The sequence below is a fragment of the Coturnix japonica genome, chromosome 3 (assembly GCF_054131305.1).
Source record: "Coturnix japonica strain WE chromosome 3, WE-NBRP24, whole genome shotgun sequence".
NCBI classification, from domain to species: Eukaryota; Metazoa; Chordata; class Aves; order Galliformes; family Phasianidae; genus Coturnix; species Coturnix japonica.
This window is the reverse complement of record NC_140665.1, coordinates 36,733,210-36,746,352: the sequence shown is the minus strand read 5'-3', so window position 1 is coordinate 36,746,352 and position 13,143 is coordinate 36,733,210. Positions and strand designations below refer to the sequence as shown.

Here is a 13,143-nt window from a genome sequence, read left to right as displayed (position 1 = left end):
ATGGCCTTGCTTTCAACGCCCTTATTCATAGACACAGGCCCGATCTTCTTGACTATGACAAATTAGATAAGGTATTTCTCTAGTTGTAGCAGAGACTTTTAGTTACTGTGGCTTATAGAGTTTTGTTTAAAAGTATGGGTGATTGGGATCTCCAGAATGCGCTGATTTTAAATAAAGTTATTTCTCTATGGATCAGCATTTACTCATAGACACAGTACCAGGCACACAAATAGGAGGTGCCCATCACTCATCCATAAGCAAAGTGTCTTAATCAAGTCAGTAGGTCTCAAATTTAGTTTATTCCTTTCCATTTAATTTCAGCAAGAGTTTTTGCATACATATTTAGTAAATGTTGTATTACATGTAGTGTGTCATGTAACAGCAGAAGTAAGTTGATGGGTTTTAAATATTGTCCAGATTTCTTCTTATGTCAGTGATGCTCAAAACTGCTAAATGATGAAGTGAGAACTTTTGGTGAGAGACTTTGTGTTCCACTATAACCAAATTGTTAAGGCATTATTACTTATTATGATACCTGGCATATATACATGATATCTAAGTAATTACTCCCATTTCATTATAACTAATCCTAATAGGTCCATTTCAAAGTGACAAAAGAAGCATGCTTGTGTCTAGATCCTTTTACAGGGAGTGTTTGTAATCCAACAGAAGCCCTGTAAGTTCACTGCAGCAAACATGTTAATTTTTTCCACTCCCCTCCAGCTTCTCCATTTTTGTTTCTCTGCCCTGTCCTTCTAAACTATCTCTGTAGATGTTGACAGTGTCCATAGTAGCTGTGATCATTTAGCAGTTTCTGAATACTTGAAAATAATAACATTAATATCATGAACTGCCGCTTCACGTAAGATATTTTTGCTCCAAGCTGATATTAGAAGCCTGACTTCAGGGCATCCCTCATCTGACGTGGTCTTCTCTTGTGAGCAGTTGTTGGTACTGTTAGAAACAAAATGTGTGCTTTTCAACTGAATTTTTTTCACTGCTTCCTTTTTTTTTTTTCCTTCAAAAAACAAAATCAAACTCTCTAAACAAGAGAAAACTCATCATTATCAACAGCTCTAAAATTCAGCTTACACGTTAGTTTCAAATTTGTCTCTCCAAGTCAAAACTAGGAGATTTTGCTCCTTCTGGGTAGCTGTTCTGTTTGTGGTTCCTTTTTTCCATGCATACACTGGACCAACAGAGGAACTGTTATCACAATAGAATTTTTATCACTGTAATACAATGTTTACTAGGTGTCAAAGTGTGATGAACTAATTCTGTGATGAACAGTCTAGTATACCCTACTGGACCAGAGACCTTGACTGTCTGTTTTACTGCAATGCTTCATTCAGAATTAGCTCTTTATGAGTATATGTTGCATATGTTATCTACATTTCCCTTCCGAATGTATTGGAGCGTTTATAGAATTACAGGGTTCTAGTGTCTTTACTAATGTTTACCTTTGAAAGAACAGTAGTAGATAGATCAAAGGGCCATATACCCCTACTCTGCTTTTTGTAGAACAGTAGCTGTGATTCTAATTTACAATTGAGAAAAGCAGAGTAAGTTTTTGTGCACCTACTGCAGTAGTCTTGCTTCAAAGAAAAAACTGTAATTTTGACTTGTGTTTTCTTTGTTCATGCAGGATGACCCCATAGGAAATATCAACCTTGCCATGGAAATTGCTGAAAAACATCTGGATATCCCTAAGATGTTGGATGCAGAAGGTGAGAGCTATTGTGAAGTTTGCATTACTCATAAGCAAGAGATTATAAAACTTCTGTTTTGTATCTAGCAAATTTTCATCGTTCTTTCCAATTGAATGGTCATGGAGAAACTTTTCCTTTCTGCTTTGTTTTCAAACAGTCTTTTCCTTCTTGTTCTACATATATTGGATAGTTCCACTCACTTTTTCATCATGCTTTATTCTTTTGCTGTTGTTTGTACTTACTATAGCACTTTGGATCCCAAGATCAGCATGTGACCCCATTGAGAAATGAGGTTCAAATATAGAATGAAAAGATAATCCTTGCCTATAAGAAAGTATAATCTATGATTAAAAAAGAGAATACAACTGTTAACAGCTTAAAGCATATTTATATTTTTAGATGAGAAGACCAGGAAGAAATAGAAGTAACTTTTAAAATATACTACTGATAACATGACTTTGGTGAAAGAACTTGGTTCAGGCAAGCTTGTTTTCTTCCCATTTAGAATCATAAAACTGTTTGGGTTGGAAGGGACCTTCAAGATCATCCAGTTCTCAACCCCCTACTGTAGGCAGAGACACTTTTCTCTAGACCAAGTTGATAAAAACCCTATCCAGCCTGGCTTTGAATGCTTCCAGGAAGGGAGCATCCATGAACCTCTGTGGGCAACCTGTTCCAGTGTCTCACCACCCTCACAGTAAAGAATTTCTTCCTAATATCTAGTCTAAACCTACCCTCTTCCAGTTTAAAACCATTTCCCCTTATCCTGTTGTTTCCTGCCCTTATAAAAAGTCACTCTCCAGCTTTCCTGTAGGTACCAGAAGGCTGCTATAAAGTCTCTTCAGAGCCTTCTCTTATCCAGGCTGGAAAGCCCCTGCTCACTTAGCCTGTCCTTGTAGGATGATGCTCCAGCCATCATTTTTGTGGCCCTCCTCTGGACCTGCTCCAACAGTTCTGTGTCCTTCTTGTGTTGGGGGCCCCAGAACTGGATGCTGTACTCCAAGTGGTGGCTCACGAAAGCAAAGTGGAGGGGCAGAATCACCTCCCTTGACCTGCTGGTCATTCTTGTCTTGATGCAATGCAGGATACATTTGGCCTTCTGGGCTGCAAGTGCCACACTCACAGCTCTTGTTGTGACTTTCATCAACTCTCACCCCCAAATCCTTCTTCTCAGGGCTGCTTTCAAGCCATTCTTTACCCAACCTGTATCTGTGCTTGGGATTGCCCCAACCCAGATGCAGGATTTCGCACTTGGCTTTTTTAACTTCATGAGGTTGGCACGGGCCCACCTCTTATGCCTGTCCAGGTCCCTCAGGATAGCATCCCTTCCCTCTAGTGTGTCAACTGCACCACTCAGCTTGGAGTCATCTGCAAACTCACTGAGGGTGCACTCAACCCCGCTGCCCATGTTGCCTACAAAGATGTTAAATATCACCGGTGCCAGCACCAATCCCTGAGGAATGCCACTCATCACTGATCTCCAACTTGGACATTGTGCCATTGACCACAGCTCTCTGAGAGCAACCATCCAGCTAATTCCTTATCCAGTGAGTGGTCCATCCATCAAGTCCATTTTTGGACTTGACATTTGGACATTTATTTAACTATACACTTTTTGTAGGAATCAATTTGAACTAATAGCTTCATTATTTGTTTTCTCCAATAATCTTTCAATCTGTCTACAGATAACAAGGAGATACATAACATTTCCTGGATTTCTTCAAGATAACCAGCCTTTTTGTATTCAAGCAAAAAATAGTGCAACAATACTGGAATTTGCTTACACTAGTTCAAAGTATTCTTCTCCAAGAGAGTGCTTCTGGTGACTTTACAGTAGAGTTGTGATAACATGGCAGTTATGCAAAACACACAGACTCATCTTGTCCACTTCCCTTAAAGTCTTTGGCAGGCAGGAAAGTTAGGGCAATACAGGATGAGATTGAAAACCCAGTTTGTAATATTCCAACTGAATATTTTTCTTGGTTTCACCTGTGCTTGGTTTTGATTATTTGAACTGCAATTCTCCTTTTGAGCTCCACTTGATTATTATACTCTGGTACGTGGTGCAAAGAATAAACGGACATGATACCTCCTTACTATTGAACTTGTACTATTGTTCTCCTTTCACTCATTTTCTCTTGACATTAAATGCATGGAAAATTTCTGCCCCTCTTCTCCCCACCCTCACCCCCATCAGATTTCCAATATTCTCTAGCTCTTTGTAATATTCTTGACAGTTATGTGGGGGGAGTGAAATCATGCTGCTTCTAGCACACTCTTGAGTACGCGTCATGAATTTTTGCCCTTGTATTTTCAGTGGAAATGTGTTTTCTTCTGAACATGTGACAGTGCTTCAAACCAGTAAATACATTGGTCCTGAAGTTAGAAAATCTCTCTGTTATTGTTAAAATTGTCATCTCATTTATGGATCTTCACACTATTATCTTCTCACTTTTACAGTGGCAAAAATCTGCAGTTTGCATAAGCATCATTCAAGCGTAATTGGTGTAAAACCACCTTTTTCTGCCATTGTCTGTCAAGTAATCAAAAATATCAACTTTTACTCATGCATTCATACCTCAGTCACACCCTCTCTAGGCTTTTAATCTTCCCTGTTCTAATAGGGATAAAGCTGTCAGCCAACTAAGCCAAACTCTTATGTGATTTATACCAGTCACTAAAGAGACAGACTGGCTCAGGAATAGCAAAAGAAAAATATCCAAGCTTTTCTTAGCACAAAATGTATTTCTGAACTGCAGGAGTTCTGCAGGTTTCCAGTATACATCAGTACTTTGTCAGTCACAAGGATCCTTTGCTAATATATGCTCTTATTTTGTGACTGTTGATGGCTGCATTTCTTGTAGTATTAATTTAGATGAAGTTGCTCTGGAGTGGCAGTGAAAGTGAATCTGGTAGATTTATGAGCCACACCATCTGCTCTAGAAGTTTCCCCAGAACAGAAATTGGCAATACTTTCTGAATAGTCTCCATCTTCAGATGCTATACCATTTCAATGTGCCTAAAGTATTTTCCATTTTTAATTCCTAAAACTTAGAGATCTTCACAGTGAAATCAGTAAATTGAGTCAGGATGAAGGATGATATACTTATTTTTAACCTATGTAGCACTGGCATCATCAGTATAATCTAATGGAAGTACCTCAAAGAATTCTGAGCAGTAAACCCTTTTCTCTCTACACAGATATAGTAAACACTGCCAGACCTGATGAAAGAACTATTATGACTTATGTTTCCTGTTACTATCATGCATTTGCTGGTGCTCAGAAGGTGAGGTTGTAGATAGATCAGATCTCACCCTCCACCTTCTTTGTTGTTTCTTTCAGCGATTTTTCCCCCCTCTTTTGATCTTTCCCTCAGTAGTTCTTAGGACAGCATCTTAGAGCTGAGCTCATTCCCTGTTGCCTGCTTTTCTCTGTGAGATGGTCTCTGTAGAGCCAGTAGTAGTCTATCCATTTGTTCTCTAGATACAAACTTTCCTCTCATCTTCCTGTATATTTACTGATAATATCCAGTAGGTTTTTGGCATCTGATCACCAGACTTGGTAGGACATTATTTAATATCCTTTGATTGAATTTTTGTGCTTTGATTAGAAGCACTTTAAAATGTTAGAAGAAAATAAGCTTACGGTGATAAAGCTATTCCAATAGCAGAATTTCATCTTTTTTGCCTGCTGGATATTATTCTTGTTGCTTATGTCAAAATCTTCATAACAGATGCTCAGAAAATGAATCCTTTTCTTATGCTTTCAGGATTGTTTTTTAAAATATTAAGTACTCAATGGTAAGTACAATCAGCAACATAAAACATCACTGCTATACAAAACAGACAGGAAAACACACAGACATCTCAGAGGAGCCTTGGAATCATGTTCTGATAAGAAAAAGTGGAAGTAGAAGAGACAAGGCAAATCAGAGAGTTGGATGTATTTTAGGTATCAGTAATGCAGGGAGTACTGATATATAATGTTAGAGTTGAAACTGATCCATATGTAGCTTCCAGAGGAGATCTCCCGAGGCCAAAATCTAGCTTGTCTTTTCTCTGTGTTAGTCAGTGCGGTGTTCATGCCAATTATTACGCACATAGTCCTTTTTAAAATGAAGGTAATTTCCTCTGTGACAGTACTGCAAGATCAAAAATTCCACATTTTTTGTAAGAGTTTGTCTTGAATTTCTAGAGCATGGATTTGTTTTTCTATCAACGCCCATCAAACTAAAACTGCATTTATTTCAGCTTTGTATATGTTCCAGAGTACAGAGCTATCTATGTACAGGAAAACATTTGCAGTGACAACTATCTTGTGCTTTTATTTATTCACCCTGTCTTCTATTCCTTCTACTTTCTTTTTGGTTTTTGTTTTCATTTCTCCCCTACGTTATAGATATTGTGAACACTCCCAAACCCGATGAGAGAGCTATCATGACATATGTGTCCTGCTTCTACCATGCTTTTGCTGGAGCAGAGCAGGTATTAATCGATTGTCCCTTCAGGTTGCTGTGTTTTTGATGGTTTCACTTTTCCACACTGGTTTATATTTATAACAAAACAAAAAAACAACCCCCCCTGAAAAACTTCAAACTCACTACTTTTGTACTTGCTGTTTTAATTAACAATTGCAAGTATTATATACTTGTACTAATACTTGTTCTTAACCAACACTGAGCCTGTTCTAATTAAATGTTGTGTACCAAGTTTTCTAGTAGATATTTGTGATTCTGAGTGTCTTTGTTTGGTGATTGTAAAGACCATTTCAGAAAATCTATTTGAGGATACTGTGAAATAGGGTTGTTTGTCACTCCATCAACATCTTATGCTTTTGCTGCATAAAAGCATGTTTGACTTTTGAAGGCTGAGAGTATTCTGAACTTACTCATGCTGAGTAGTAATTTAGGGCTGCCTTGAGATGTGGAGAGGCACAGAAGTTTCCCTGTGCTCCTACTGAAGCCAGTGGAGTTATTTCTAGACCAAAGTGTTGGTATCAAAAGCAAGAGCATCAGCAGAAGATTTATTATGTGGGATAGTATTATAACAAATGTTGCATTTCTGATTGCTGTATTTCTTACATTTCTAGTCTACAAATGAACACAATCCAACATATGTGGAGAAAAAAAAAAAAACAAACCTTAAAAAATACTTTAAAGTAGTTGATATTTTTCCTTCTTCCTCTGAGCTGAATTTCCCCTTCTATCTGGTAGGCCTTCTATGCCATATTGTAGCACAGCTATGCTGTTGTGCACTCTTCTATCTGGGTGTGCAGGTTTTGCTATTAATAGAAAAGAAAGATTCTAAATACTATTTTTAGTTGACTGGATATACTTTAGATTCACATTTGTATGTAAGTATAAATTTGTGATGTGAAACTATTAATGTCAGTTTTAAATACAGCAGAGCTACAGTGCTTTCAGAAATAAATTTGGCCAGAGTCTAGAAAAGATTTGCTGTCAGTAGTTAAGCTGTATTGATTTTCAAGGGTGTATGTGCATGTGGGTCCCCTGAATTGCATCCAGTGTTTCCTGTGTAGCTAACAAACCTAATGCCTTTTTAGCATGCTTTAAAAAATTAACCTAATTAGATAACTTCAAGAATGGCTTAAGTTGCTTTTGAAAGTGCAGTATTTATTAAACAACTATAATGACAGTGGGAAATTCCCCCTTGTATAATAAGGCTTCATTGTACAACTCAGAGACTTCTGGGCCAATCTATGCCTTATTTAAGACCACCACGGTCTGTAAGTACATGAGGATAACCCAGAAGCATAAATCAACAATTATAAACCAATGTGATTTTATTTGCAGCTGCCGTGTTCTTTTTTTCTCCAAGCCTGTACCTTTCTCAGAATGTTTACAAGTATGTCCTGTTTATTTGCTATGTTTTATAGGCTGAGACTGCAGCAAACCGGATCTGTAAGGTGCTTGCTGTGAATCAAGAAAATGAGAGGTTGATGGAAGAGTATGAGAGACTGGCAAGTGAGGTAAAGACAACCTTTCCTGTAACATGGTGATAATTGTGTTCATGAAATACTGAAAGCTGAAAGATTCACACACTGTGTGCAAGACAGAAAGTGAAAATATCACAAAGGTAAATATCAGTTGTAGGGTACAAAGTTCAGTATCCCAAAAATGTCAAATATCAGGTCAGTCCTTTGCCACGGAGCTTGCTGTCTCTGTGGCCTCCAATGATAGCTTTTCCATCACCACACGTGGAACATACAGGATTCTTTTACTCTAAGCAAGCCCATTGGCTTTATGTACTGCAAGCTGCACCTGAGCAGAGTCTCAGGGTGTTCATAGAACACCTGTGAACACAGACAGCCAGTGAATGATGAACGCTGCTTGTGTTGTTTTTGATTATAACCAGAAGACTGCTTTTTTTCCCCCAAAACATAGGTAATGTAATTTTTCTTCACAAAGTATGTACTGCAGACTTTGAGTCAGCTTCTCATCTTTTCATGGTATTTGGAAAATTTACTGTGTCAGGACTGCAGATATATAATACACAAGTGAGAGCTCCTTTGTGTTTATAATGCACAACCTCCAAAAACATACACACAAACATAGATGCAAAGAGTAGTGCAGGATTGGTACTAATCCTGCATAAAAATATATGCATGTCTTGAGTTACTTGACTGATGTCCATTCTGATTTATGAACTATGACTATTTGAGACATCAATACCAATACTTTTGAAAGTGGTCAGTGATGCTGGGTAACCTTGTGTTTTAATTACCTGGAGTCACCTTACATGCATGTCCATGTTCATATCCTGAAAGTCAAGATATTTCCAGAGGTATTGAGAATATCTGAGAACGTTAAGGTTATCTTTCTGTTGAGAAAATGTTGTTCTTACTTGGCATTAGGGCACTGACTCCAACTGAAGTTAACAACAGTAAGATGGAGCAAACATGATTGAAATTTATGCCTTCAGTATTATCTTCTTTTTGGTTGCTCTTCCATTGCCTTAATTTCAATTGTTTGTGTTGATTTGAAAGCTTTTAGAATGGATTCGCAGGACAATTCCTTGGCTGGAAAACAGGACACCGGAAAAGACAATGCAGGCCATGCAGAAGAAATTAGAAGATTTCCGGGACTACCGCCGCAAACACAAACCTCCCAAAGTTCAAGAGAAATGTCAGCTGGAGATCAATTTCAACACCCTGCAGACAAAACTGAGAATCAGCAATCGACCAGCTTTCATGCCATCAGAGGGAAAAATGGTTTCAGTAAGTAAAGGAGGCATTGATATTCCATTCTCCTTTCTACCAATCTTCTCACAAAAATTTCAATATGAAGGACTGAATTACCATTCTGAGCCATGCTCAGAAACTTTGGTTTGCTGCACTTTGTCAATATCAAACCACTCTCTTAAACATTCCCTTTCGTTCTAAAATCTTTCATTCCCTTATATATGCTCCTTGCTCTTTGAAAACTTTCCTCAGTAGCAAACTCTCTTGAGACAGAGCTTTCTTTGAGCCTGTTGGTTTACTTAACTACTTTTTTTTCCCTTTTTTTTCCTTTTTTTTTCCCTAAGCAAAACTTGCTGGTTTCACTGACATTTTACTCAGCAGACACAGAGAAACAACTGTGGCTCAAAAAATGCTTCTATTTTTTCTGAAGATAATAACTGTGGGTCAGAACATTATTGGGGAATGCAGCAGACCTGTACTCTTTACACTACAGAAATGAAAAGAATTGGTATTCCAGATAAAATAAGGATCAAGTCTTCTTAATACTAATTGTTTTGTTATTGTCAGCTTCTGAGAGCACAGCACATTAATTCTGATAATGGACAACTACATCGCAAAAGAAACATGTACTTGGAACATGAGAGGTAAAACTAACGTGTCATGAAGACACCGAACAAACAATTTTGCTTGAAAACCATTTGTGTAGAGGATTCTTTCACGATCCTGAACTCCCTTGCTCGGGATGCTTTGTCAGGTGCAGTTGTTTGAACTATCTGATTTCCAGAGCTGCCTGACAACTGACATTTTCTATGATTCTGGTGTTTGGCAAAATCTGGACATCCTGACTTGTTTTTGGAAGAAAAACTGTGAGCGAATCAGAAATCTGCCAATTTGGATAAAAAAAGATTATAGTTTCATTCACTCTTTCTCACGTATTCTCTTAAAAGGATATTGCTGGCGCTTGGCAGAGACTTGAACAAGCTGAGAAAGGCTATGAAGAGTGGCTGCTGAATGAAATACGAAGACTGGAAAGACTTGAACACTTGGCTGAGAAATTTAGACAGAAGGCTTCCACTCATGAGCAGTGGGCATATGGTAAGCAGAGATGGCTTCTAACATTTTTCACATTTTAACCTTCAAGGTTGAACTGCCAATGATGGATGTTTGCCAACCAGGAGCACTCTAGAAATTAGCTTGGGCAGCTTTAGAAAAGTAAAATGCTTACAGATAAAATTGGAGGTTCTGTTGCCTACAGTCATAGGCATGTTGCTAATGAAATATAACTGTGAAAATCATACTCTTTTCTAATAAGGGAGTGAATCAAACCTATTAAGCCTATCCAATGAAGGATTAAAGGCTTTTACTTGTAATGCATTCCTATGCGTTTGTACACCTGTGATCCAGCCAGGAGTGCAGTGAGTACAGAGATTCAGTTCTCCATTTGAAACTCAAAAATAAACTGGGATCTATGGCTGGTTGAATGTGGAATTATTAACAGAGCTCTTCTGGTAACTAATCATTTGGCCATCTTGATTTTTAGTAGTTCATGTAAACTGCATGATGATGGACTCAGTTTTGCTTTGCTCCATACCCTGGATTATACCCCATGTGTGGCTCTGTTTTTTGAAGATGGCCTAACCTTAGGTGTAGTTGTAATGGCTACAGGACCATCTATTTTACAACACCAACATAAAGTTTTGTTGATGCCGTTAAGCATAGCGACCCTATATCATCCTTATTTTGTTTGGTTGGTTGTTTGTTTTTGGCCCTGACAAACACTTTCCTGTTTCTGCCACACTTTTGGCTTTTTCCAGCTATAGTCTTTTCACACTGTGAAAGTTAAACTGAGACTATCCAATAACATGGCTGCTAGAAGCATGCATAGCAGTAAAAAGTTACCAAACATACACTAGAAAAGAAACTGCAGCATTTATCATCCTTGAGAGCCTATTTTCTGAGGATATTCTACTCATGGTGACGTGGTATGGCTATTATACAGGGAAAAATTCACATAGGCTTGTACATAGCAAGTGAAACAATAGTCCCTTCTGGCTCTAGAATCTGCAGAGCTATGTAATGTCATATGGCAAGCTGCAGTTTCACAGGCTGTCTGTTTAGGTTTTTCTACAACACAGGAGTTACTGAGAAGTAATATTTCAGTTTCTGATTTCATTTTTGCTTCTCTTGCAGCTATGTTGGCATTTTCCACTTAAAATTCAGTAATTGATACAAAATGCAGCTGTGTATCTCTAATTCTGGCAGGGAAGTGCTGAAATTAATAATGAATTGAAAGCAGAACATGAAAAAGAGTAACAGTTCCTTAGTAGGAGTGAAGCTGAGCCTAGTAGTGTGATTTCTGGTATGGTAAATCAGTAATACACTCTGAAAGATTTGTCAGATAGTCCAGCTATTTATATAGTTTGCTAATATACCACTTTATGCCAGTTTCTTAAGTAATGCAATACTAGCTATTGTAGACACAAATAATCATCCTGTGCAAGAATCAAGGGATTACTGAGAGACCTTAAAAGATATTTTACTCTCCTTATTAACGCTATTATGTTGACAAATTGCCACTCATTTCAGTGGGGCAGGGACTTCATCTCATACATGTGCTTTTGACCATGCCTCGGCTAAGAAAAGTTGACTGAATTTACCACTGTTCTAACTCATAAATTAGTAAAAATAGACTAATAATGTAATTTCCTCTTACAGGCAAAGAGCAGATCTTACTTCAGAAGGATTATGAATCTGCGACTCTGACAGAAGTCCGTGCCATGTTGAGGAAACATGAGGCTTTTGAGAGCGATTTGGCTGCTCACCAGGACAGGGTGGAACAGATCGCTGCCATTGCCCAGGAGCTGAAGTATGTTCCATTTAAAGGCTTGCAGCTGCTGACATTTAACTTTGCGATAAACTCTTTCCAATGAATTTGATAGTGTCATAGGTACCAACGTAAGAATTCCAGAGATAGCTTCATAAGTATATTATCTGAGCTGGTCACTGAGACCTTTCCCTCATCTCCCCTCTACTCCCAACCAAATATAGACATTCAACTGACCAAAAATATTTGAAAACAAGCATTTTCAAATTCAATTTGAAAATAATCTTTTCTTCTACTAATGAGTCCATTGTGTGTTCATGGGAATGCTGGAGGTATCTGTTTCTTAGTTCATATGGTCTGCCGAGAGGTACTGATTATAAATTGTTAACTTATAAAATAATATATTATTTTAATATAACCTATAAAATATAGTTAACCTATAAAAAACTAGCAGTTAGACAAATTGCAGATCAAACATCTTCAATTTAAAATCTATTATATTTTCCCACAATATATCGGTCCTTTAAAAAGACCTAATATCCTTAAATTATCCTTTCTATATCGGTATTGGATCATCCAATGACATCTCTGAAGATTTAATCATCTCTAGTGTACTCCAAGGCAAGCAAACACACAACCTCTCCTCCTCACTCAGCATACTATGCCCAGAGTACTAAGCTGGGAGAACAAGTCTTCAACTTATTTAGCTATACTGACATCAGCTAGGAAGTTCAGAGGTGTGAAAAGCCAAGGTTTGTGCCTGAAAGACACTTCTGTGGTAACAGAAGCCCTGAGTGTTTGTGCAGTTATTGTGGCTAGGGTCTGTCTTTATAGGTAAGTCAGCTTTTGTTAGTGGGAAAGCTGTTAATTCACATGGGCGAAGCATAGTTTTGTCTTCTAAGCTCTGCCCACACTGTCAGGACTGTAGTGTTAGATAATGATGTCTCCATTCTGGTGAAGTCATATGTGCACCAAGCTGAGGACATTTGACTTTATAATTTTATGAAGTTAATTGCAGTGGTCTTGTACTGTAAATCAGTAGCACTACTCCTGATCTTAACATCTGGCACATAATTAAATTAATTGCTCACCCACAGCACAAATCTGCAAAGCCAACAGGAACAAATGTGTGTTAGTGGTTGAAAGAGGAGCCAGCATCAAATTCCCAGACTCCTCCTTGTGGCTTCAAGCCTCCAAGTTTCAGTTTCTTGACTCCTTGAACAGACAAAACAGTACTCAGAAATAAATAAATAAATAAATAAATAAAATCATTTTTACTTTGTAATGGTCCTTAAATTATAAACAGTCCCACATTCATTAACCATTAGAAAACCAAGCTATCTAAAAATGTTGTTCATACCTGGTAGCAGCAGTGCTTACAGTAACTGTATAATTAAAATGAATTTAGA

The 13,143-nt window shown here is 37.8% G+C and overlaps 1 protein-coding gene across 4 annotated transcripts in view; it reads left to right on the top strand.

Moving 5' to 3' along the window:
* Positions 1-13,143, top strand: part of ACTN2 (actinin alpha 2) — a 67,363-nt gene that overhangs the window by 39,003 nt on the left and 15,217 nt on the right. For 3 of the 4 annotated variants that reach the window (XM_085543336.1, XM_015857896.3, XM_015857897.2), the window contains exons 7-12: positions 1,646-1,727; positions 6,109-6,194; positions 7,606-7,698; positions 8,716-8,946; positions 9,858-10,005; positions 11,626-11,776. In XM_085543336.1, coding sequence (XP_085399462.1) covers positions 1,646-1,727; positions 6,109-6,194; positions 7,606-7,698; positions 8,716-8,946; positions 9,858-10,005; positions 11,626-11,776 — 791 coding nt within the window. The remainder of the gene's footprint in view (positions 1-1,645; positions 1,728-6,108; positions 6,195-7,605; positions 7,699-8,715; positions 8,947-9,857; positions 10,006-11,625; positions 11,777-13,143) is intronic. The other variant, XM_085543337.1, reaches the window with a different exon arrangement.